Source organism: Procambarus clarkii, chromosome 61, assembly GCF_040958095.1.
Source record: "Procambarus clarkii isolate CNS0578487 chromosome 61, FALCON_Pclarkii_2.0, whole genome shotgun sequence".
Lineage (NCBI taxonomy): Eukaryota > Metazoa > Arthropoda > Malacostraca > Decapoda > Cambaridae > Procambarus > Procambarus clarkii.
The window spans coordinates 12389509-12415666 of record NC_091210.1 but is presented as its reverse complement, the minus strand read 5'-3'; the positions used below and the strand labels follow the sequence as shown (position 1 = coordinate 12415666).

The 26158-nt window shown below is 44.9% G+C and overlaps 2 protein-coding genes across 6 annotated transcripts in view; one reads left to right on the top strand and one right to left on the bottom strand.

Moving 5' to 3' along the window:
* The window catches only part of LOC123774383 (uncharacterized), a 34204-nt gene that overhangs the window by 4467 nt on the left and 3579 nt on the right, over window positions 1-26158 (top strand). For 2 of the 5 annotated variants that reach the window (XM_069307805.1, XM_069307804.1), the window contains exons 2-7: window positions 8124-9697; window positions 13103-13327; window positions 14785-14925; window positions 21744-22010; window positions 23443-23557; window positions 26021-26148. In XM_069307805.1, coding sequence (XP_069163906.1) covers window positions 8147-9697; window positions 13103-13327; window positions 14785-14925; window positions 21744-22010; window positions 23443-23557; window positions 26021-26148 — 2427 coding nt within the window. In that variant the 5' untranslated portion in view covers window positions 8124-8146. Of the gene's footprint in view, window positions 1-8123; window positions 9698-13102; window positions 13328-14784; window positions 14926-21743; window positions 22011-23429; window positions 23558-26020; window positions 26149-26158 lie in introns of all 5 variants that reach the window. The other 3 variants (XR_006774927.2, XR_011223411.1, XM_045768604.2) reach the window with 3 other exon arrangements.
* The window catches only part of LOC123774382 (pecanex-like protein 1), a 57170-nt gene continuing 54575 nt past the window's right edge, over window positions 23564-26158 (bottom strand). Inside the window, exon 20 of the transcript XR_011223410.1 lies at window positions 23564-23738. The gene's annotated coding sequence lies outside the window, so the exon portion shown is untranslated. The remainder of the gene's footprint in view (window positions 23739-26158) is intronic.

Here is a 26158-nt window from a genome sequence, read left to right as displayed (position 1 = left end):
AGTAACCATTTATTGGATCATTCCTTCAGTTTGTCTAGGTCATCCTGAAGCCTCTTACTATCATCCTCGGTCTTAATCCTCATCATCATTTTTGCTCGTCGTCAACTTTACCCAACCACTTGGGCTGGACGGTAGAGCGACGGTCTCGCTTCGTGCAGGTCGGCGTTCAATCCCCGACCGTCCAAGTGGTTGGGTACCATTTCCTCCCTCCCTCCCTCAGCTCCTCAAGGCACCTCAAGGCTCTGGTCAAAGAGATCAGCGTCTCGCTCAGTAAATGATCACAAGGACAAACCCGTCAAATTTTGTTGACATTTCTGGGACAGACTTAAACATCTGTATGTTTGAAGAGGACCAATCAGCGGACATCATAACGGAAATAGACCAATCAGCGGCGACACTGTGGACCAAGACCAATCACTGCACGACATGGAAAATCACTGTTCGCTGTAGTAGACTGTGTCAGAGTATCCCTCAACCAGTGAGTTTACTTTATGTCTTGTGGGGTTTGGCCATCGTGGCCTTGAGTGATCAACGTCACCCAGTCTGGTCTCTGATGCATCGATTATCATTACCTGTGTGTGTGTGTGTGTGTGTGTATGTGTGTGTGTGTGTGTGTGTGTGTGTGTGTGTGTGTGTGTGTGTGTGTGTGTGTGTGTGTGTGTGTCTGTGTGTGTGTCTGTGTGTGTGTGTGGAGGGAGTATTTTTTTGAGATATATACAAGAGTTGTTACATTCTTGTAGAGCCACTAGTACGCGTAGCGTTTCGGGCAGGTCCCTGGAATACGATCCCCGCCGCGAAGAATCGTTGTTACAACCAAGTACACATTTTACTGTTGAGTTAAACAGAGGCTACAGTTAAGGATTTGCGCCCAGTAAATCCTCCCCGGCCAGGATACGAACCCATGACAAAGCGCTCGCGGAACGCCAGACGAGTGTCTTACCACTACACCACGGAGACTTAGCTTATACTTGGAGTTTATACTCCATGCTACCTACGGTATACCTGTGTGCATGTGTGGAAGGAGTTAGTTTACATTCAAGCTCAGTAGGGTTGGGAATCTGTGTACACCAAATGATTGAATCCTGGACGGCGGAATCAAGTAGTTCACCTATTTGAAACAAGTAATTCACTGCACGCGGCTGAAAACTAGGCACATAATTGGTGATCCCGGGCGAGATAGTAGTAGTTGGGTATGTTTCCTTTCACCTGATGTCACTGTTCACCTAGCAGTAAATAGGTGCATGGGAGTTTGACAGCTGTTGTGGGGTTGTATCCTGGGGAGGATCAGTAGTTCCTCCTTGGAAGAGGGTTCGATTCCCGGCCGAGGCAGAAACAAAAGGGTTGAGTTCCTTTCAACTGATGCACCTGTTCACCTAGCAGTAAATAGGTACCTGGGAGTTAGTCAGCTGCTCCGGGTTGTACCCCGGTGTGTGTGTGCGCATGCGCGTTTGCTATTTGTGCCTGCAGAATCGAGTTATTAGCTCTTGGACCCCGCCTTTCTAACCAATCTACTTTTCCTCTATTATGTCTACTACATATATTTCTCTAACACACACATGTTAATTGACGGTTAAGAGGCGGGTCCACAGAGCCAGAGCTCAACCCCCGCAAGCACAACTAGATGAGTAAATAGGAAAGAGATGCTTGGGTTGACTGTGTCTATTTGGACCTGAAAAAAAGGCCCACACAAGAGGCAGTTCTGGAAACTGGAACATGCTGGAAGGGTGACAGGGAGACTTGTGACATGGATGAAATTTTGTTCTGACAGACAGATGAGGGCGGTAATCAGAGACAATGTATCTGACTGGAGGAGTGTTACTAGCGGAGTACCACAGGGCTCAGTTCTTGCACCAGTAATGTTCATGTCTACATAAACCATCTACCAGAAGGTATACAGAATTATGTGTACAAGTTTGCGGATGATGCTAAGATTCTAGGGAAGATAGGAGATGCAGACGATTGTAATGCCCTTCAAATTGATCTAGATAAAATAAGTGCTTGGATCGATAATTTATTTAGATAATTAAAATGCATATTAAAATGTTTTCAATACAAATGATAAAAATCCAGTGGCAAATGGAATTCAGTGTGAATAAATACCATGTCATGAAATATGGAATCAGAGAAAATAGACCACACACAACTAACAAATTATGTGGAAATGAATTACAGCGATTTGGCGGGTCGTATTCCGGAGAACATAGGATTAAGGACTTGCCCGAAACGCTATGCGTGCTCGTGGCTGTACAACAATGTAATGTGTCGTGTGTGTGTGTGTGTCTGTGTCTGTGTGTGTGTGTGTCTGTGTGTGTGTGTGTCTGTGTGTGTGTGTGTCTGTGTCTGTGTGTGTGTGTGTCTGTGTCTGTGTCTGTGTGTGTCTGTGTGTGTGTGCGTGTGCGTGTGCCTGTTAGAGAAAAAATATATAGTGCATATGATGAAAGGGCAAAAATGAGTCGGGAGTCGGTGCATTAGACAATCGACGGTTGGCAGGGTCCAAGCACTAACAGCTCGATCCTGCAGGCATCAATAGTAAATACAGGCTTCCAGCCGCCTCATGTCGACACAACCAATTATTTATAAGAGTTATCCCAAGAATCGCCGCGTGACGCGTGCTCTACGGTGAGGGCGAGAGGCCGCGTTTTCTGTGAGTTCATGTTAGAAATTGAATGCGTTAATTTTTGCCTGACAAACCCTATGTATATATTTATTCACAGGCCTGTGCGTGTATATACACAGAGGCTTGTGTATATATTTATATAGACGAGGGTTATATTTTATGCTTTAGGTCTATCCAAGGTGGAACTACTGACCCTTCCCACAGCAGTTGCCTAAATCCCAGGTACCTATATTTACTTCTAGATGAACAGGCGTATTAGGTGAAAAGAAACGTACTCAACTATTTCTAACACCCGAGAAATGATCCCGGAATACACGATTGCGAGTGGAGAACGAATCCAACTGTAGTAGGAGTAGAAAGTAATAGTGGCTTTAGACATTGTATGTACTAGCTCTCTCTATAAATCCATCACTCTTTGTAAAATCTCTTGTATGTATGTACCTTACTTAAATAAACATTTATTTATTTATATTTATTTATAAAGCTGCGCGTGCTAGTGGCTTTACAAGAATGTAATTACTATGCTATGTATCCTCACAATCCCTATGTACCTTCTTGTATATATATAAATATATAAATAAAGTGGAGTGAGCAAGTATGGTGCACACTGATAATAATATTTATTTTTATTATTTTTATTATTATTATTATTATTATTATTATTATTATTATTATTATTATTATTATTATTATTTAATTAGCGGCGCAGGATCTTGAATCTTTTAAGTCATAAACACGAAACGTCTGTTTTTGTACGGAGGTACATGGGTCTCGATCAAGAGGTCCCTGGTTCACTTCTCTATAGGTAAGTCAGAAACGTTTGGGCAGCGTTTCCTTTCACCCGATGCGTCTGTTCACCTAACAGTAAATAGGAATCTGGGTGTTAGCAGCTGTTATATTTTAAATGCAACCCCATAAGCTACCAAACTCCCGGTTACCTGCTTATTACTAGGTGAACAGGGACATTAGGTGAAAGGAAACTGATCCAACCATTTCTGTACCAACCGGGAATCGAACCCTGGTTACCGATTATGAGTCGAGAACTAAGCCAACAGTTTAGCAAGATTATTTGACATGGTTTGGAGGACCTCGATAAAGTTAACAGGCTTCCTGTCCCCGACTGTGTGGAGACAACTTTAAAGGGGAGAATTACCCGAGAGACGGAAAACGGCTAATATAATGCCAGTATATAAGAAAGGAGGAAGACTGAAGCCATTTGCACGGGTTATTCATGCCCATGCCACCTCTTAGGTAGCTTAATCTGCATCACTTTGATACCATTTGTCTCCAAGTATCAGTAGGGATTCATCAGACGTCAATCAAACTTACACGAAGGGAAGGGAACTATCAGAAGGAAAGCGCCAAGCCATTACTACTATATAGCACTGGGAAGGGGTCAGGATAAGGATTAGGGATGGGACGGGAGGGAAGGAATGGTGCCTAACCACTTGTGGACGGTCTCGGGGGATTGAACGCCGACCTGCATGAAGCGAGACCGTCGCTCTACCGTCCAGCCCAAGTGGTTGGACTCAAACAGGAGTGACCTTGAAGACTCGTGACCTTCATAGCGGTATGTGAGGCAAGTCATAGAATATGCAGCAAGTGTATTGAGTCCCTTAAGGTGAAGGGGTCATAGTAGAACACGGGAAGGTGCGCAGGCTTGCCACAACACTGCTCCCACACCTGTAGGGACACGTGTGGGGAGGCAGCTGTTGGAAGCAGCTGTGGGGGCAGTGGGCAAATAACATGTATAGCTAAACGGTTCAGGTTTAACAAAGGAAAATAAAATACATGTTTGTAATACATTCAGAACAGATTTACTCCTTTATAACCATTTGTTTTATCTAGCAATTACTGAACATAATTTTATATACATTTTAAAGCAGATAACTTTCTTGTCAGAAAATGATCCTCTTGAATATTGTGTTTATCACAGTCTCGAGCGAATGAGATGTGGATACTCGGGATGTCTTAAGACTGGGAACACGTATATATATATATATATATATATATATATATATATATATATATATATATATATATATATACAAGAGTTGTTACATTCTTGTAGAGCCACTAGTACGCGTAGCATTTCGGGCAGGTCCCTGGAATACGATCCCCGCCGCGAAGAATCCTTGTTACAACCAAGTACACATTTTACTGTTGAGTTAAACAGAGGCTACAGTTAAGGATTTGCGCCCAGTAAATCCTCCCCGGCCAGGATACGAACCCATGACAAAGCGCTCGCGGAACGCCAGGCGAGTGTCTTACCACTGCACCACGGAGACCAACCAATTGGTTGGTCACCTATCCTTCACTCCGTCCTCGTATCCCAGCTCCTTGTCATCGTATCCCAGCTCCTTGTCCTCATATCCCAGCTCCTTGTCCTCATATCCCAGCTCCTTGTCATCGTATCCCAGCTCCTTGTCCTCGTATCCCAGCTCCTTGTCCTCGTATCCCAGCTCCTTGTCCTCGTATTCCAGCTCCTTGTCCTCATATCTCAGTTCCTTGTCATCGAATCCCAGCTCCTTGTCATCGTATCCCAGCTCCTTGTCCTCGTATCCCAGCTCCTTGTCCTCGTATCCCAGCTCCTTGTCCTCGTATTCCAGCTCCTTGTCCTCATATCCCAGTTCCTTGTCATCGTATCCCAGCTCCTTGTCCTCTTATCCCAGCTCCTTGTCCTCTTATCCCAGCTCCTTGTCATCGTATCCCGGCTCCTTCCAAGTGCCAAATAGTCTTACTGGCTTAGGGTTTTCTCCTAATAATTACGTTACTGTGGGTTTATGTTATATCATGTCACACAGCTGGAGCGTAGCGTGATACAACTGGTCTGGTGGCTCATTACCACAACAAGGCAATTAACATTTAGGGAGTCGCTAAAAATACTAACATGCGCGAGGCGGCTCACACCGCTTGATATATTACACGTGTGGAGACTCCTATCCGTTCTTGCACTTGCTTTCAGTCAATATTGGCTTATTTAATCAGTGCATATGTGACATACTAATTGATTGTGAATATTTTAGTTTACCTTGAAAAGCTTCATAGAAAACACCGACCTCACCTAACCTTCTTAGTATGTTAAGATAAGCATCTTATTGCTTCTTATTTACAATTATTACTTAACATATCAACGGTATAGGTTAAGTAATAATTGTAATTAGGAAGCAATAAGATGCTTATCTTAACATACTAGGAAGGTTAGGTGAGGTCGGTGTTTTCTATGAAGCTTTTCAAGGTAAACTAAAATATTCACAATCAATTAGTATGTCACATATGCACTTATTAAATAAGCCAATATTGACTATAAGCAAGCAACCCGTTTTCGCACTTGTGGGGCTCCGAACTTGTGACCCCTTCTCCGTCGACTATGTGGGTGTGGGTCAGCGTGTTATCTCAAACGCTAATATTGAAGCAGCCCCATAGCCTGGGACTTCCATAGGGTACTAATGCGACCAGTCTGTGGCCAATGATACCGTACAACCTGCCCCTGTATGGTGTGACCCTAAGTCTGTGGTAACTTGCCCTCCAGGCGCCAGATTCACAAAGCAGTTACGAACCTGAACATCTTTTCTCAATCTTTGGCGGCTTTGTTTACAATTATTAAACGGTTAATGAGCTCCGAAACCCTAGGAGGCTGTTTATAACAATAACGACAGTTGATTGGCAAGTTTTCATGCTTGTAAACTGTTTAATAAATGTAACCAAAGCCGTCAAAGATTCAGGAAAGATGTACACGTTCGTAAGTACTTGCGTAACTGCTTCGTGAATCTGGCCCCAGGTGATGAATCAGGGAAGCCCGTGTCCCTACATCTTTGTTTATATTAAACATTTCGAACTCCTGGGCACAACGAAGCAGTTTAAATCAATAACCTTGGGTTGTGAAATTTCGAAGTTCTTAAACTGTTTAATACAATACACAATACAATACAATTTTATACAATACAATTTTATTTAGGTAAGGTACATACATACATACAATATTTACAAGGATTGTTTGACTTATAGGTATAGCTAGTACATACAATGCCTAAAGCCACTATTACGCAAAGCGTTTCGGGCATAAATATAAACAAAGCCCCCATGATTGAAAAACGATGGAGACAGGTTTCGTAAGTGGTTGGGCAAGTTCTTGATGAATCTTGGCGTTCCAGTTTACCATAGGTTCTTAATCCTTCGCATCCGCCTTCACACAGCTGACGGTGCCAAGACTGAGAGGCGAGGTAGTTAACTGTGGAGTGCCAGGCCCGTAGACTGTATATTTACTTTTAATTTTTCTTATTAGATTTCCATTGTTTTCTATTATTATTAGTCGGTGTCACTGTAATTCACCGCACTTTTGTATTGAACTCCAACGTGTCGAATCGCCTTAGTTTATCAATAATATACAATAACAGTTAATCATCTATAAAATCATTAAGCGAGTAGTTCAATAGACCGTAATTCTGACATTACATTATTCAGTGTCGTCACCCTGTGTACCGTATCCAGCTATGTACTGGGGCCAAATACTCTTATTGCATGATGCCAATGTTGACACACGCAAAGATACCTTGCTGACAATAGTGGGTTTGCAGGGTGTAATACTGAGAGGAAGGCGGACCTCAGTGCTGAGACTAGCCCCAACCCTCTGGTACAGCTTCCTGTGAACCCATGGCCAGCAGCACCTGAGGACGGCAACGTCCGCTAGAAAAGTAGGAAGTGCTACGTCCTTCGTAGATCAGTTACTTCTTATCTGGAGCATGATATCTGGACTTATCTGATACTCTGGAAAGTTACTTCTCTGATATTCTCGAAAGTCTGCCAAACCGTCAATCTTGACGGTTTGGCTTTACCGTCATATGTTGGTCCTCGATCCTTGGAGTGCCACTCCAGATACGTCAGTTGGTATATTAAGGGTTATTGAGGCTGTGTATTAGTAAGGAAATTGATATGGTGTTAATAATGTCAATTTGTTAGTGTTTTCCAGTAGGTGTTGATGGCTGGAATGTTGGTTCTGTCATGGAAACTTAAGCGTGTGGTGTCGTCCTGCCAGTGAGTGTTGTATATGCAGCTGAGAGCTCAGTTTTTGTATTCTGTAATTGTAATTTGTTTTTGCTCCAAGTTTTGCTTGCAAGTGGCTCGTAAGTTCATAGGAGACGGATGAGTGTTTGTATGAGAGAATTGTGGTGCAAAGTTAAAGAAAAAGGAATGCTGGCCTTATATATATATATATTGACGGTGGCGTCGTCAATGCTCTAGCGACGTCACCACTGCTAATTCTTTCATTGGCCAGTAACCCCATCACGTCCGGTGATTGGCTATGGTATCTCCCATCTCCAACTTTAAAAGTTACCAAAATGGTTCACCAGGGACCTCCTATGGAGGGGGGGGGAGGAAAGGACTCATCTAAATGGGATCTAAAGGGGAATAGGGTTAGGCCGGAGGAGGAATGGCACTCACCATTGACCTGTTAGGAAAATCTCCGTGAATGTTGCCGATTAATTATTGACATGTTATCTTGCAGGAGCGTGGATCGTGCAGAACACCATGAACACCCGTCAACTCAAGCTTATTGCTGACCGTCAATCGGACAAGCGGATTGACCGTCAACACGAACGTCGTCAACATGAACCTCAACAGGATCGTCAACACGAACGTCGTCAACATGAACCTCAACAGGATCGTCAACACGAACGCCTCAAGGATCGCCAGCACGAACGGCTACAGGACCATCCACACGACCGTCAACAAGAGCTTCAGCATGAACGTCATCCCGAGCACCGTAAGGATCGTCAGCTCGAACGTGAACGGGATCATCAGCGGGAGCGTGAACCCGACCTTCAGTATGAGCATCAAAAGGACCGTCAACAGGAACGGCCGCACGAGCGCCAACAGGAACGGCCGCACGAGCGCCAACAGGAACGCCCGCATGAGCGTCAACAGGAACGCTCGCATGAGCGTCAGCAGGAACGCTTGCCAGAGCGTCAACAGGAACGGCCGCACGAGCGCCAACAGGAACGCCCGCATGAGCGTCAACAGGAACGCTCGCATGAGCGTCAACAGGAACGCTCGCATGAGCGCCAACAGGAACGGTTGCCAGAGCGCCAACAGGAACGGTTGCCAGAGCGCCAACAGGAACGGTTGCCAGAGCGCCAACAGGAACGCTTGCCAGAGCGCCAACAGGAACGGTTGCCAGAGCGCCAACAGGAACGCTTGCCAGAGCGCCAACAGGAACGGTTGCCAGAGCGCCAACAGGAACGCTTGCCAGAGCGCCAACAGGAACGCTTGCCAGAGCGCCAACAGGAACGGTTGCCAGAGCGCCAACAGGAACGCTTGCCAGAGCGCCAACAGGAACGCCTGGAGGAGGCAGCAACAGCACCACAGGTGTTGAAGGCGTCGGGGGCGCCGGTGGTGGTAATAACAGGCGGACACCGCGTCCTCCGGCGGTCGGCGTCGTCCCTGGCGGCGTCCCTGGCCTGCGGGGGGGTGGCGTCGGTGGCAGGGGGGCGCGGAGGGGCCAGAAATAGCGCCAAAATCGTGAAAGTGAGCGCGAGTTACCTGGATAGCAAAAGAAGGTCGCGGGCCCGCCAGACCTTCCCGCTGCCCGGGCGCGCGCCGCTGACAGTGACGTCACAGGCTGATGGCGGGCGGGTGGCGGCGGGCAGCGTCAGTGCCGCCGTGAGCGCCGCCGAGCTGGCCGCCGCCACCGACCCTGGCGGCAGGGCTCACAAGTACAGCAGGAGCGTCACCAGTCTGGCGTCAGTGGCGCGGGGAGCGGAGCCGGAGGGACACCATAAGTCCCATCAGAGGCGGCGCCACTCCCGCCACTCAGAAAAGAGCCACAAGTACGTGGCGGGTGGCACCCTGCCGCGCCAACGCCACCCCGCCGCCCACGGCCGCCCACTGTGGCGCCCCGTGCTTCCAGCCCCGCCGCCTGACCCCGTCAAGCCCAATATGTCGGGGAAAACTCCTTGTTGCTGCTGCTGCCCGGCCATCAGGGCCGCCTCGCCCGCCTCTCTCATCCTCCTCCCGCTCCATCTTCTTCTCCTGGCCGTCCTCGTCGGCTACCTGGTCCTCGGGGCCTTCATCTTCTCAAAGGTCAGTCCATACTCGCCTCTAGACTGCTTTACATATGATTCTCCAAGTCACACAACCTCAGTGTTGTGTGACTTGGAGAATGATCTCTCGCTTGGCGTCATGGCGTGTTGATGGCGGCGGCTGGTCGCTTGTTTCTCTTGTCACAATCGACTTGAGAATGGTCCAGGACGGACCGAAACGTCGTCGTCCCTTCAACTTCTAGTGTGTGGTCTGGTCAACACGCTTGTTTCTCTTGTTAAAGGTTGACGTTTTCTGTGGTGGACACGTTCTCTGTGGTGGACACGTTCTCTGTGGTGGACACGTTCTCTGTGGTGGACAACGTTCTCTGTGGTGGACACGTTCTCTGTGGTGGACAACGTTCTCTGTGGTGGTCAACGTTCTCTGTGGTTGACAACGTTCTCTGTGGTGGACAACGTTCTCTGTGATGGACAACGTTCTCTGTGGTTGACAACGTTCTCTGTGATGGACAACGTTCTCTGTGATGGACAACGTTCTCTGTGGTTGACAACGTTCTCTGTGATGGACAACGTTCTCTGTGGTTGACAACGTTCTCTGTGGTTGACAGATGTGGATCTGGCTTATTTTTTTCTGGAATTTGACAGTGAATGCAATTTGTATTATCTGTCCAATATTTATAGCCGTGTGTTGCTAGTTTGGTGTCTCAGTCTGGTCATTGTTATATATCTATTTCTCTGATTTTGTGTTTGGTGTGTTTGTAAACTTCGGGAGTTCTATAGTATGTGGAGTGTTACATTTTCCTATATCGCTGCGAAGTTTTGAGTGATGCAGGATTTTAAGGTCCCTTTTTTGTGCTTTAAGAGCAGTTGGGTTGTGTGTGTTCCGCTGTGTCGTGAATTATTTTCATTCATTCACTTACAACTTCAATGTGGGATATTTCGCGTATATCTTTATTTTGTATTTCTTTTGGGTAAACTTAGATATGAATTTTGGGGCGAAATTGAAAAACTATTGCTTGAAAAGTTATTGGCAGCCTTTGTTCTTACGATATTATCTTTCTCAATCGCCTTTAATGCTTGATATTGAGCCCTACTGCTGATGCTGCGTCTGATCTCTGATAGCCAACCATCTCTGAGGCATCCTCAGGCATCTTTCTCTCGGTTGTGCCCAATGTTCGATCTATTTTGGTATTCCCTAACGACATCATTCCAGCCAGGCATACCTCTTCTATTTTTTTAAGAGGGATACTATTTTAGCCTTTCCTACCCTAACTTGCACTGACATAACACACGCTAACAAGTAATTCTGATGCGAATTACTCTTTTCGTTGATTTTAACGTACTGTATATATATAACATTGGGGTTTTCTCTAAGACATAGCAATATTAATTTGTATACTAATTTCAAGTATAATTTGGCGTAGGTTAGTAGTCAATAGAACCTAGATAATTAGGTTCTGTTGCCAATTATTTGAATTTGAAGTACGTGGGTGAAGCATTTACAGAGTTGCGATTCGAACAGAGGTCGTCAGCGAAGCACTTTTCGAAAAACGTTCGAACGTCATCAGCTGTGATTCATGTGTAAACAACGGTCTTTCACTCATAAGCAGCTGGTTTGGTACTCGCCTAGTTGTGCTTGCGGGGGTCGAGCTCTGGCTCTTTGGTCCCGCCTCTCAACCATCAATCAACTGATGTACAGATTTCTGAGCCTACTGGACTTTATCATATCTACATTTGAAACTGTGTATGGAGTCAGCCTCCACCACATCACTTTGCCTTTGTTGCCCAGCTCGTCCTCCAAACAAAGGCCCCAAAGTCCATTCCATCACCCGGCAACCCCCTGTTTATGAATGGAAAACGGTTTGCACACGACTCACAACTGATGACGTTCGAACACTTCCGGAACAAATGCTTCACTGACGAATATTATTCGAACCACAACGCTGTTGTGGTGAACCACAATCCTTCACCCAATTACTAGAAATACAAATAATCGCAAACATAACCTAAAGTTTTAAAATGAGTAGCGTTGCTCTTATGAGTAAAAATGGACTCTAAAAGGTGATTTATATCACGAATTCAATAGTTTGTTAAACAGTGTTGTATTTTTGCTAATAAGTTAAGAGTTCTCTGTGAAGCTGTTAAGTATAAAGTTGTCTTATATACTTCTAAGTGTAAGTAAGGTGTTCCAATATGGCTGTGGGGCATCGCGCGCGCGCGCGCGGGAGCACATCGCGTGCATAGGAGAATATCGCGTGCAGAGAGAGAGAGATAGGTTATGCTTACTGGGGTAGACGGGAGGAGGGGGAGGAGGGCTATCGACCATGGAAGACTAGACCTGAACACACACTGCTTGGCAGCCACTAGGTGGGCGGCCTCGTCTGCCACCCACCCTGCCACCTGCCTGCTACCTGCCACTCTTCCAACTGCCACACCCGCGGCCTTTGACTTTGTTGCCATCCAATAAGAACAAAAACCTAATCCAAGATTAATAAGCTGTAACTCTCCTCCGCCTGACTCATGTCAGTAAATGTCCACTGACTTCATCACGAGACTCGTGTCTGGGTTGTTACTTAGCTGCTCTTCCACATGACGACCCTCTGTTCCACCAGTCATCACCGGTGGTCGGGTCGTGTCTTCTCCACATAGATCACGTTCCTCTCACAGATGCCAGGAGGCACCTGAAGGCCCTTGACAGGTGGCAGGGATCACTTGTGGCGCCATACCTGCCTATTTCTCCTCGCGGTTGAAGATTGACCCTGAAAAGTTTTCTTGTATGACTTGAACCGCTTTGCTTTCTGATGATGCTTCAGATTCAATTCCAGACGAGCGGTAAATATTACATTGCCACTAAACCCCCATAGAGATCAACGATTGGGCACCCGCACGTTTATCATTTGTCCATAAACATGGCCGCTGGCGTCCCGTTTTCCCGCCTCCAGAACCTTCCCTCTTCTAGGGCAGCTCTCCGGTTACTTGCGTCTCCATCAGCTTATCCAAAAAGACCCCGTCCTACTTGGCTGGCTTTGTTTCCAGCAGGTCGGGTATCGATATGCAACCCGTTCTCGCACTTGCTTACAGTCAATATTGACTTATTTAATAAGTGCATATGTGATTTACTAATTGATTGTGAATATTTTAGTTTACCTTGAAAAGCTTCATAGAAAACACCGACCTCACTTAACCTTCTTAGTGTGTTAAGATAAACATCTTATTGCTTCTTAATTACAATTATCGGGTCGGTGTTTTTTATGAAGCTTTTCAAGGTAAACTAAAATATTTACAATTAATTAGTATGTCACATATGCACTTATTAAATAAGCCAATATTGACTGTAAGCAAGTGCGAGAATGGGTTGCGATATGCCGGTTAAGAATGTGTTATAGTCTTGTAGTGTGATGTTGATAGCATGGCGTGTTTACCGGTGTTAAGAGCGTAGGTGTTACAGGTGGAGGGGCCTGATGGGCTGAGAGGGTCGGCCGTGTTAGTGAGCCGGACCACAGTCACTCTACCAGGGACCCCGAAGGACCCGGACATGGCCGCCGCCCGCCTCGAGGTAGTAGAGCGCCTCCTCAACTCTTCCCTCAACATCGTCCTCTACAGGAGCCCAGAGCTCTTCATCGCCGCCATCTCCACCTCGCCCAGACTGCGGGGCGCGCTCTTTACTTTACAGGTTAGTCCTCTATCCTGGTCAGCTGGGTAGGTAGTCAGAGGGCCTGACGGCTGAGTGAACACCGCTCGGGATTCATAGTCCTAAGGTTCCGGGTTCCATCCCCCGGTGGAGGCGGAAGCAAATGGACAGTTTCTTCCACCCTAATGCCTCGTTCATCTAGCAGTAAATAGGTACCTGGGAGTTAGACAGCTGCTACCGGCTGCTTCCTGGGGGTGTGTAACAAAAAGGAGGCCTGGTTGAGAACCGGGCCGCGGGGATGCTAAGCCCCGAAATCATCTCAAGATAACCTCCACCTTGCATGTCAGTTTATATCATCGTTGTCAGCCCAACTTGCAAGTTTTTTTTTTTTTTGAGATATATACAAGAGTTGTTACATTCTTGTAGAGCCACTAGTACGCGTAGCGTTTCGGGCAGGTCCTTAATCCTATGGTCCCTGGAATACGATCCCCTGCCGCGAAGAATCGTTGTTACAACCAAGTACACATTTTACTGTTGCGTTAAACAGAGGCTACAGTTAAGGAATTGCGCCCAGTAAATCCTCCCCGGCCAGGATACGAACCCCTGACATAGCGCTCGCGGAACGCCAGGCGAGTGTCTTACCACTACACCACGGAGACTGCAAGGTTGAAAGTATATCTGTTGACCAGACCACATACTAGAAGGTGAAGGGACGACGACATTTCGGTCCGTCCTGGACCATTCTCAAGTCGATTGTGAGACTTGAGAATGGTCCAGGACGGACCGAAAAGTCGTCGTCCCTTCACTTTCTAGTGTGTGGTCTGGTCAACATTCTTCAGCCACGTTATTGTGACTCATCGCCTGTATATATCCGTGAAGTTATCAGTTCGTGTCGATAGAACAGCCAAATGAATCGATACAAAAGTTCAGTTGAGGGGGCCTCGTAGCCTGGTGGATAGCGCGCAGGACTCGTAATTCTGTGGCGCGGGTTCGATTCCCGCACGAGGCAGAAACAAATGGGCAAAGTTTCTTTCACCCTGAATGCCCCTGTTACCTAGCAGTAAATAGGTACCTGGGTGTTAGTCAGCTGTCACGGGCTGCTTCCTGGGGGTGGAGGCCTGGTCGAGGACCGGGCCGCGGGGACACTAAAGCCCCGAAATCATCTCAAGATAACCTCAAGATAACCCATTATGTGTGTCTGTAACTACCTGTTCCTGGGACGTATGATAAATGACCTTTGATATATGATAATGATATACTTTGTGTCAGTAATTACTGTGTTAGTGAAGATGCAGCTGCAGTCTTTTGTGTATGTTAAGACAAGGATTAAGATTATGACAATGATTAAGACAAAGATTAAGATTAAGATAATAATTAAGATTAAGACAAAGATTAAGATAATAATTAAGATTAAGACAAAGATTAAGATAATAATTAAGATTAAGACAAAGATTAAGACAATAATTAAGACATGGTGGTAAGTGTGGTGTCCCCGACAGAAGGAGGGAGGGTGGCGGCTGCCCACAGACAGAGAGCTCAACATGCTCAGTCGTTCAGTGATGACGGAGTGGCAACAGCAGCTTCACGACATTACTGCTCGGTACTACACCTTGGTCACCCGTCACGCCCACGGCTTCCAGGTAAGTCACCCGTCACGCCCACGGCTTCCAGGTGGGTCACCCGTCACGCCCACGGGTCCCAGGTGGGTCACCCGTCACGCCCACGGCTTCCAGGTGGGTCACCCGTCACGCCCACGGGTCCCAGGTGGGTCACCCGTCACGCCCACGGGTCCCAGGTAAGTCACCCGTCACGCCCACGGGTCCCAGGTGGGTCACCCGTCACGCCCACGGCTTCCAGGTGGGTCACCCGTCACGCCCACGGGTCCCAGGTGGGTCACCCGTCACGCCCTCGGGTCCCAGGTTGGTCACCCGTCACGCCCACGGGTCCCAGGTAAGTCACCCGTCACGCCCACGGCTTCCAGGTAAGTCACCCGTCACGCCCACGGCTTCCAGGTGGGTCACCCGTCACGCCCACGGGTCCCAGGTAAGTCACCCGTCACACCCACGGCTTCCAGGTGGGTCACCCGTCACACCCACGGCTTCCAGGTAAGTCACCCGTCACGCCCACGGGTCCTAGGTAAGTCACCCGTCACGACCACGGGTCCCAGGTAAGTCACCCGTCACGCCCACGGGTCCTAGGTAAGTCACCCGTCACGCCCACGGGTCCCAGGTGGGTCACCCGTCACGCCCACGGGTCCCAGGTAAGTCACCCGTCACGCCCACGGGTCCTAGGTAAGTCACCCGTCACACCCACGGCTTCCAGGTGGGTCACCCGTCACACCCACGGCTTCCAGGTAAGTCACCCGTCACACCCACGGCTTCCAGGTAAGTCACCCGTCACGCCCACGGGTCCTAGGTAAGTCACCCGTCACGACCACGGGTCCCAGGTAAGTCACCCGTCACGCCCACGGGTCCTAGGTAAGTCACCCGTCACGCCCACGGGTCCCAGGTGGGTCACCCGTCACGCCCACGGGTCCCAGGTAAGTCACCCGTCACGCCCACGGGTCCTAGGTAAGTCACCCGTCACGCCCACGGGTCCCAGGTGGGTCACGCCCACGGGTCCCAGGTGGGTCACGCCCACGGGTCCCAGGTGGGTCACGCCCACGGGTCCCAGGTATTGTGAGCCAGGTTGTCTCTGGTGATATGTTGCCCTAAATTTGAATAATATAAATTTATATCTTGTTTAAAATATTACCCTAAAATAAATTTCCTAATTGCAAATGTTAATTTGAACACTTTACAAAAATGCTGCAATTGAGTAGTGACTATGTCAGGTTATATGAAAGATATATAATTAATTTATACGATATAACTAAGTATATTTCTTATTTATTTATTTATTTATATATATACAAGAAGGTACATTGGGTTTGTGAGAATACATTGGATAGTACAGTATTTACATTCTTGTAAAGCCACTAGTACGCGCAGCGTTTCGGGCAGGTCCTTAATCTAGCAGATAATTTTAAGTAGGTAATTTCAATCAGAATTAATAAGTGATAAAGATACATTACAAGAGAAAAATGAGATGAGAGAGATAAGTAGGTATATTAAAGCACATTGTTATATTAAAGCTCTGATTAATTACATTGACAGCTTGATTAGTAATTTAAACAAGGTTAATAGACACCATACAGCAGATTGACAGCACATATAAGACAGCAATGATCACAATGGTAAAGATGTTCAGATTGGGTACATAAAGATTGGGAGACTGGGTAGCAAAAGATACAGATAAACAAGATTTATAAACACCATACAACAGATTGGCAGCACATATAAGAAAACAGTAATGATCACAATGGTAAAGAAGTTCAAATTGGGAACATAAAGGTTGGGAGATTGGGTAGCAATTCATACAGTGCAATTTTAAGGCAAAAAGTGAAAAACTATGAAGATGAAATTAGGTACTTTTTAGTATTGATTTTGAATGATGTAAAAGTTGGACAGCTTTTCAATTCAGTAGGGAGTGAGTTCCATAAACTGGGTCCCTTTATTTGCATAGAGTGTTTACACAGATTAAGTTTAACTCTGGGGATATCAAAGAGATATTTATTTCTGGTGTGGTGATAATGGGTCCTATTACATCTGTCCAAGAAGAGTTTCAGACAAGGATTTGCATTTAAGAACAGGGTTTTGTAAATGTAGTTGACACAAGAGAATTTGTGGAGTGAGATTATGTTTAGCATGTTTAGGGAGTTAAACAAGGGGGCTGTGTGTTGTCTGAAAGCAGAATTTGATATTATTCTGATAGCAGATTTTTGCTGGGTGATGATGGACTTGAGGTGGTTTGCAGTGGTTGAACCCCATGCACAGATACCATAGTTGAGATAGGGATAGATTAGTGCATAATATAGAGAGATGAGAGCAGAGTTAGGAACATAATATCTGATTTTGGAGAGAATACCAACTGTTTTAGAGACTTTCTTAGTTATGTGTTGTATGTAGGTACTGAAGTTGAGTCTCTTGTCTAGGAATATGCCAAGAAACTTTCCATCATTTTTATTGCTAATGTTTACATTGTCAATCTGAAGCTGAATTGCATTTGTAGATTTGCTTCCAAATAGGATGTAGTAGGTCTTTTCTATGTTAAGTGTTAGTTTGTTGGTTGACATCCATAAGTGGACTTTTTTTAGTTCATTATTAACAACACCATTTAGTGGCGCAAAGCGGAGCTGCCACGGAAAAATCGCCACCTCGGCGAAATCGTCATTTTTCGCAAAACTCAAAATCAAAACCAGCCATAGAATCGTTTTCAAAATGCTACCATTAGAATTACCGCACCTCTGGACGTTTCTTTCTGTTAACTCTTTCTTTGCTAATTTTCAAAATTAAGCCTTTTACACATATATTTACCGAGATACAGCCAATTCAAATATCAAACATATCATCATGTTTTATCAACATATTATTAAGCAAAATGAGTTGATGAGCAAGTAATAATAATTATAATGAGCCTAATAATAAATGGATATTAAAAAATTATGAATTTCTTTCTTTGTCATTTATGTAGATACTTTTTTATATCTTCAAGCCTATAACAGCCTACAATCACTGTGTAGAAAATTTCTCTGTCTACAATGTCATCAGGATGTTGGATATCCACTAGAGTGAATCCTGCTTCAACCAGGATGTTGGATATTCAAAAGAGAGTCCTGACAGAATCGGGATGTTGGATATCCACTGGAGAGAGTCCTGGTTGAATCTGGATATTCGATATCCACTGGAGAGAGTCCTGCCTGAATCAGGTTGTTGGACGTCCACTAAAGAGAGTTCTGCCTGAAACAGGATGTTGGATGTCCACTGAAGAGAGTCCTGCCAGAATCAGGATGTTGGATATCCACTGGAGAGAGAGTCCTGGTTGAATATGGATGTTGGATATCAACTGGAGAGAGTTCTGCCTCAATCAGGATGCTGAATCTCCACTGGAATTAAAGAGTCCTGCCAGAATCAGGATGTTTAATGTTCACTGGAGAGAGTCCTGCCTGAATCAGGATGTTGGATGTCCAGTGGAGAGAGTCCTGCCTGAATAAGGATGTTGCATGTCCACTAGAGAGATTCCTGCCTGGATCATGATGCCAGATGTCCACTATGAGGAATTTGCCCTAATTATTTTAATCATATTGGATATCTCAGGATGATAGACATCCTACATTATAATGAGGATGTAAAATACCCGCGGAGGAATCCGGCGGCTGTAACAAGTAAATAGGAGTCCCACTGAGGCACAACATACCAGAATTATATCAAAGGAAAGCAGATATCCATAGATGCGATGCCTTCTACAATATTCAGAGTGCAGGATATCAACAGCTCTCAGATATGCTTTCATTGTCGTCAGGATCAAGGATATCCAAAAGAATGCTCATAAACAAGGAATAATTGAGTGAATAACTCTTGTTTAAATAAATATATATATATAGCGGTTCAGTATGATGCATCACACAGCTAGCCGGTCATTTTTCGGCAAAAACCTTTTGTTTTCTTTTGATTTTTAATTACCTAATTTCCTATAAAAACAGAAAATAGTCAATGATTAAATCAAGTAATAAAAAACTGACCAAAAGATAGAAACAAGCATGATGCCTCGGGACATGACGGCCACACAGCTCAGCGGTCAGTTAAATCAGTAAATAATTGTCAAAAGATGGCGCAAAGCGGAGCTGCCACGGAAAAATCGCCACCTCGGCGAAATCGTCATTTTTCGCAAAACTCAAAATCAAAACCAGCCATAGAATCGTTTTCAAAATGCTACCATTAGAATTACCGCACCTCTGGACGTTTCTTTCTGTTAACTCTTTCTTTGCTAATTTCCAATATTAAGCCTTTTACACATATATTTACCGAGATACAGCCAGTTCAAATATCAAACATATCATCATGTTTTATCAACATATTATTAAGCAAAATGAGTTGATGAGCATGTAATAATAATTATAATGAACCTAATAATAAATGGATATTAAAAAATTATGAATTTCTTTCTTCGTCATTTATGTAGATACTTTTTTATATCTTCAAGCCTATAACAGCCTATTCCTCATAGTGGACATCTAGCATCTTGATCCAGGCAGGACTCTCTCTAGTGGATATCCTACATCCTGTTTCAGGCAGGACTTTGTCCAGTGGACATTAAACATCATGATTCTGGCAGGACTCTCTCCACTGGACATCCAACATCCTTATTCAACCAGGATTCTCTCCAGTGGATATCCAACATTCTGATTCAGGCAGGAATCTCTCCAGTGGACATTAAACATACTGATTCAACCAGGACTCTCTCTAGTGGATATCCTACATCCTGATTCTGGCAGGACTTTCTCCAGTGGGTATCGAATATCCTGATTCGACCAGGACTCTCTCCAGTGGATATCCACCATCCTGATTCAGGCAGGACTTTCTCCAGTGGATATCGAATATCCTGATTCAACCAAGATTCTCTCCAGTGGATAGCCAACATTCTGATTCAGGCAGGAATCTCTCTAGTGGACATCGAACATCCTGATTTAGGCGGGACTCTCCAGTGGAGATTCAACATCCTGATTGAGGCAGGACTCTCTCCAGTGGATATCCAACATCCTGATTCAACCAGGACTTTCTACAGTGATATTCAACATCCTGATTCAGGCCGGACTCTCTCCAGTGGATATCGAATATCCTAATTCAACCAGAATTCTATCCAGTGGATATCCAACATTTTGATTCTGTCAGGACTTTCTTCAGTGGATATTGAACATCCTGATTCAGGCAGGACTCACTCTAGTGGATATCCAACATCCTGATGACATTGTAGACAGAGAAATTTTCTACACAGTGATTGTAGGCTGTTATAGGCTTGAAGATATAAAAAAGTGTCTACATAAATGATAAAGAAATAAATTCATAATTTTTTAATATCCATTTATTATTAGGCTCATTATAATTATTATTACTTGCTCATCAACTCATTTTTCTTAATAATATGTTGAGAAAACATGATGATATGTTTGATATTTGAATTGGCTGTATCTCGGTAAATATATGTGTAAAAGGCTTAATATTGGAAATTAGCAAAGAAAGAGTTAACAGAAAGAAACGTCCAGAGGTGCGGTAATTCTAATGGTACCATTTTGAAAACGATTCTATGGCTGGTTTTGATTTTGAGTTTTGCGAAAAATGACGATTTCGCCGAGGTGGCGATTTTTCCGTGGCAGCTCCGCTTTGCGCCATCTTTTGACAATTATTTACTGATTTAACTGACCGCTGAGCTGTGTGGCCGTCATGTCCCGAGGCATCATGCTTCTTTCTATCTTTTGGTCAGTTTTTTGTTACTTGATTTGATCATTTATTTATTTATTTATTTATTTATTTATTATTTATTTATTGGTAACAGTTATGCTCTGGCTTGGCCGCAGGTCATGAAAAACTGCACTTGGATCATTAATTGGTCACAATTATGTGCTTTGTTCATGCTTAGTGGTATAGTGGTTATTCAGCCCGTCCTCCAAACAAAGACCCAAAAGTGATTCCATGCACCCGCCAAACCCCCTGTTTATGAATGAAAAGCGGTTTACACACGACTCAACTGCTGACGTTCGAACATATCTGGAACAAGTGCTTCACTGACGAATTTTGTTCGAATCACAACGCTATAAATGCTTCACCCACGTACTACAAATACAAATAATCGCCAACAGAACCTAAACACCTAACCTAACCTATCCTATACCTATATATACACAATATGCTAATATATTATAATATTAATTTATACTTGCGAAAATTCCCGTTTTGAATGAACAGCATGTTAAAATTTATGAATGCGTCTGTGGGGTCGACCGCTGAATGTAATGGACTTGAGTCGAGGACGGGTTGGGTTATTACACTCGTTTTCCCTCGTGAGAGAACCCTACCTGGGTTCGAGTCCAGGCAGGACGACTGGGCACAGATGCACTCTGAGCACGGAGAAGTAGCTGGGGGACCTGGATGTAAATAGATTAGCAGATGATGATGTGGGGAAAGATGGAGAGGGTGTGAGAAGGTGTTGACATTACAGGTGGGTTTGACCAGACCACACACTAGAAGATGAAGGGACGACGACGTTTCGGTCCGTCCTAGACCATTCTCAAGTCGATTCTTGGTCGGTTCAGGGCGGACCGAAACGTCGTCGTCCCTTCATCTTCTAGTGTGTGGTCTGGTCAAACCCACCTGTAATGTCAACACCTTCTCACACCCTCTCCATCTTTCCCCACATCATCATCTGCTAATCTATTTACATCCAGGTCCCCCAGCTACTTCTCCGTGCTCAGAGTGCATCTGTGCCCAGTCGTCCTACCCGGACTCGAACCCAGGTAGGGTTTGAGTGTGGTCTGGTCAAACTACTTCAGCCACATTATTGTGACTCGTCGCCTGCATTACAGGTTGGGTCTGAAGAGCGGGCGGAGGTGTGGGAGAGTGAGGAGCCGCCGCCCCTGCTCCCCTGGAGCCTGTGGCCCTCCCTCCTTCACGTCTTCTGCCTGGTCACCACCATCGGCACCAGCGTGCAGGCCCACTCGCCGGCGGGGAGGGCCTCGGCTCTCGTCTACACTCTGGTGGGCGTGGTCCTGTATGTGGGGGTTGTGGTCGTGTGGGCAGCCAGGCTCGGCGCGACCTACGCTCTCCTCGTCAACATGTGTACAAAGAATAAGGTTATTTAATGCAGTTTTTCGCCTCTGTGTACAGTAATGTCTATGTAATGTCTTCTAATGTAATGTCTTCTATGTAATGCCTTTTATCTTCTATTCAGCAGGCAATGTCTCTTAACTAGATATAAGTAAATAACCCGGTTGATTAATCACTAACTTAATTTACGTTTGATTGTTGTCCTGGATTTTTTTTTAAATTTTGCCTCGAGGGGAAGTTAATTGTGCAGTAAAGTGGTCACTATTTTATTGTTGTTGTAAAATTGGTATAATTTACTGCCCCGGCAAGTGTGGGCTCAGAGAGATATTGTTTCATATTTAGCTTTTTCTTTTTAATGTAATCATTCGTATTCATTTCTACATCACAACATTTATCAGTCTTCCAGTTTACCTAGCTCGCATGGTTGTATTGTCAGTAACTGTAATAAGTGTCCTGGTCTTACACTACAAAGACACTTTGTGGGGAAGAAAACCTCGTCGAGAGTTTTGTTCACGATCTTGTGAAAAACGGATATGATCTAGAACTGACAACTATTGCTAGAGTTCAACTAATATTGGTAAACAAGCTTGCTGGTAACTGGGTGTTAAGTAAGTTGATTCAAATTCAAATGTTTATTCAGGTAAAGTACATACATACAAGGGGTGATACAAGATAGCTTGATAGCTTGAGACATTGCAGTCAAGCCTTGTAAGAGACTCCATTTTCCTTCCATCCTGCATAAGGGAACAACAGTTCTTCCAGAGGGGCCCAACTGGTGACTGATCACTCAACATTCCAGTCCCAGAAGGAGAAACGTTAAGTGAAACATTCATAAGAATTTATAATTATGGGGTAGGTACCCAGGGCTTCGGGGTACCACCTATCATGGCAGCCAAAAGGGAATGAGAGCAAGATAGCATTGACAAAGTACTGTACTTTGTCCCCAGTGGTGCTTACCCGTTTCCATCAGGAAAGACCACCGATTTGTACAGTTTAACCACCCGTGGGTGCTGACATCCTCCCCACACACAACAGTCTCGCTGATCTAACCCATCAACACAGTCCAGCCCTGTGTTGATGTTGATCAACATCTTGTTGATGTTGATCAACTCTGTTGAGCACCCTTCTACAGGTGATCTGATAATCCAAATGTGACTCCTGCGTTACTGGCCATGTTTATTGATTTCACAAATTAAACCAATATATTTTAAATGTTTGTTTACATTAGGTGAGGATAATAGGTAAAACCTGCATAACAAATGTCTTCCACCCAAAATGTTAATATACAACTATGGAATACCCGTGTGAAATTCCAGCTTAAAGTATCAAATGATAAATTGTTATCTATTAAATGAATCATTAATTATTAACTGTGGGAAAACTTGTTATTTTACTGTGCATGGAAGAATGAGCCATCAGTTTGACAGACTGTCCTCTCACCTCAGATCTCCTCATCAGGAGGGAAGCTGCGAGCATCTCCGTACCACAGCATGGGGGGACCGCCCCAGGAACCTGCACCCCCTCCCCAGACGACACCAGTCAGACTCGTCCTCCTCACTACAGTCATTATGGTGTAAGTCACTTGCTCTCTTACCCTTGTTCTACGCTTCTGCGGCCAAGTTTAGGGAACCCCGGTGGAGCCAGTCAGCTGAGTGGACAGCACGCTGGTCTTGTGATCCTGTGGTCCCAGGTTCGATCCCCGGCGCCGGCGAGAAACAATGGGCAGAGTTTCTTTCACCCTATTCCCCTGTTACCTAGCAGTAAAATAGGTACCTGGGTGTTAATTAGCTGTCACGGGCTGCTTCCTGGGGGTGGAGGCCTGGTCGAGGACCGGGCTGCAGGGACACTAAAGCCCCAAAATCATCTCAAGATAACCATCTCAAGATAACCCCTTATTTTAAGAAGTTTTCATTATGGTAGGTATGCAAGTTGCTTTGATTATGTCAGTATAGGAGCACTGCCTCGCGTGGCTAATGTTAGTATTAAAATATTCTCCTCAAGGAAGTCATGGCTTTTCCTGCACAGAATACTCAGAATATCACTCTGGCACTTTATACATACACATTATGTGTGTGAGGTGTTATACAATACTGTATACACATATACAGGTTGAAAATAGTTTAGAAAAACTAAAACCCACAATGTTGAAAACTGTTAATATATGAGAGATTTTAGTCATGGGAAATAGTGGGAGGCAAGAAATTAATATTTAGGCCCTGATACATAGAAAGTAATATAAAACAGACACCACAAGAGTGAACTTCTTAACACACATTAAAGAGGACATGCCAACAAGGAGAGAACAGACCAGCCAGATTAAACCTTATCTTCACCTCGGGATTTGATTTAAAGCCCAAGTAAGAAACATGAGAAAATAGAACACAAAATTACACACAAATCACAATAACGTGATGCATCAAATGAACAAATCCACAAGGGCCGTGAAGAGGATTCGAACCTGCGTCCAAGAGCATCTCTTGGACGCAGGTTCGAATCTTCGTCACGGCTCTTGTGGATTTGTTCAGAACACAAAATACAACTCGGCACCTAGGAACACTGTACTGGTCTTTGCATGCATAGTTCAAATATAATTAAACAAAGAGAGAAGGACAGAAGGCTGGTATACAGGAGAGAGGGAGCATGCCTGAATAAGGGAATTTTGGGAATGAACTTCTTTGTTTCAATATACAGTACAATACTTAAATAGAATTTATACAACAAAAATTTAAATAGAATACAGGATACAAAACTCAATCAGATCCCCTCATGGAAGGTACATGACATGTGAAGGATCTACGAATAATGTCAGATGACCTAACACTCACCAAACATAACAAAGGATACATATCACCAGCTGGGAAAATGAAAGGGTGGATTATGAGAACCTTCAAATCCAGGGTTCATAGTGCTCCTGCTTTTCAAACATTGCTCAGTACTCGCTTCCCTTTTTAGGGTAAGAGTGATTTCCAAAAATGAAGAGAAAATGGGGGAACATATACAGCATGCATGGACTTTGTAAAGTACTGTATCTAAATTATCTCAAATCACTCAAGATGTATGCTCTGGATAGGGAAGGGAATTGTCAGGGAAAAGTGAAAGCGCCAAACCATTACGGCTATACTGTATAGGACTGGGAAGGGGTCAGAATAAGGATTTGAGATGGGATGGGCCGGGGAAGGAATGGTGCCCAACCACTTGGACAGTTGGGGGATTGAACACTGACCTGCATGAAGCGAGACCATCGTTCTACTGTTCAGCCCAAGTGGTTGGACCCTGGGAAGGGAACGAGAGAGGGATCACATATGTACATGAAAGATGTTGGAAGGTCGGGTCCCCAATATGCACAACCAAATAACCTACTGGAGCAAAAGATATGGTAAGACATGCTAAATAGACCAGTAAAGCGTACAGTAGAGATCCCATAAAAACAATGAGAACACTGTTCCACAGCTCATAGACCTCCTCCAATCAAAAATATATACTGTATACCAAATATTGCTGGCACACAAGTGGAGGTGTTCAAAAGACAATTAGACAGGTTCCTGCAGGAGTTCCTGGACCAACTAGGTTGTAATAGATATGTAGGGCTGCGGGCCGCTTCAAGCATTGATTTTAGTTCATTACTTGTACATTTATCATTATTTCTATTGGCAATTGAATGTGTTGATACCTGGTTGATGGGGTCCTGGGAGTTCTTCTACTCCCCAAGCCCGGCCCGAGGCCAGGCTTGACTTGTGAGAGTTTGGTCCACCAGGCTGTTGCTTGGAGCGGCCCGCAGGTCCACATACCCACCACAGCCCAGTTGGTCCGGCACTCCTTAGAGGAAACAATCTAGTTTCCTCTTGAAGATGTCCACAGTTGTACCAGCAATATTTCTTATGCTCGCTGGGAGGACGTTGAACAACCACGGACCTCTGATGTTTATACAGTGTTACCTGTGTGTTTATACAGTGTTACCTGTGTGTTTATACAGTATACCTGTGTGTTTATACAGTACACCTGTGTGTTTATACAGTATACCTGTGTGTTTATACAGTACACCTGTGTGTCAGGTATGTGCTGAGCGCTGGGGTGCACGTGGTGGGGGGCCGTGACTACTGGACCGGGGTGGAGAATGCCATATTCGTCCTGTTAACAGTCAGACCACCCACACCTCTCCCTCAGGTATAGTATA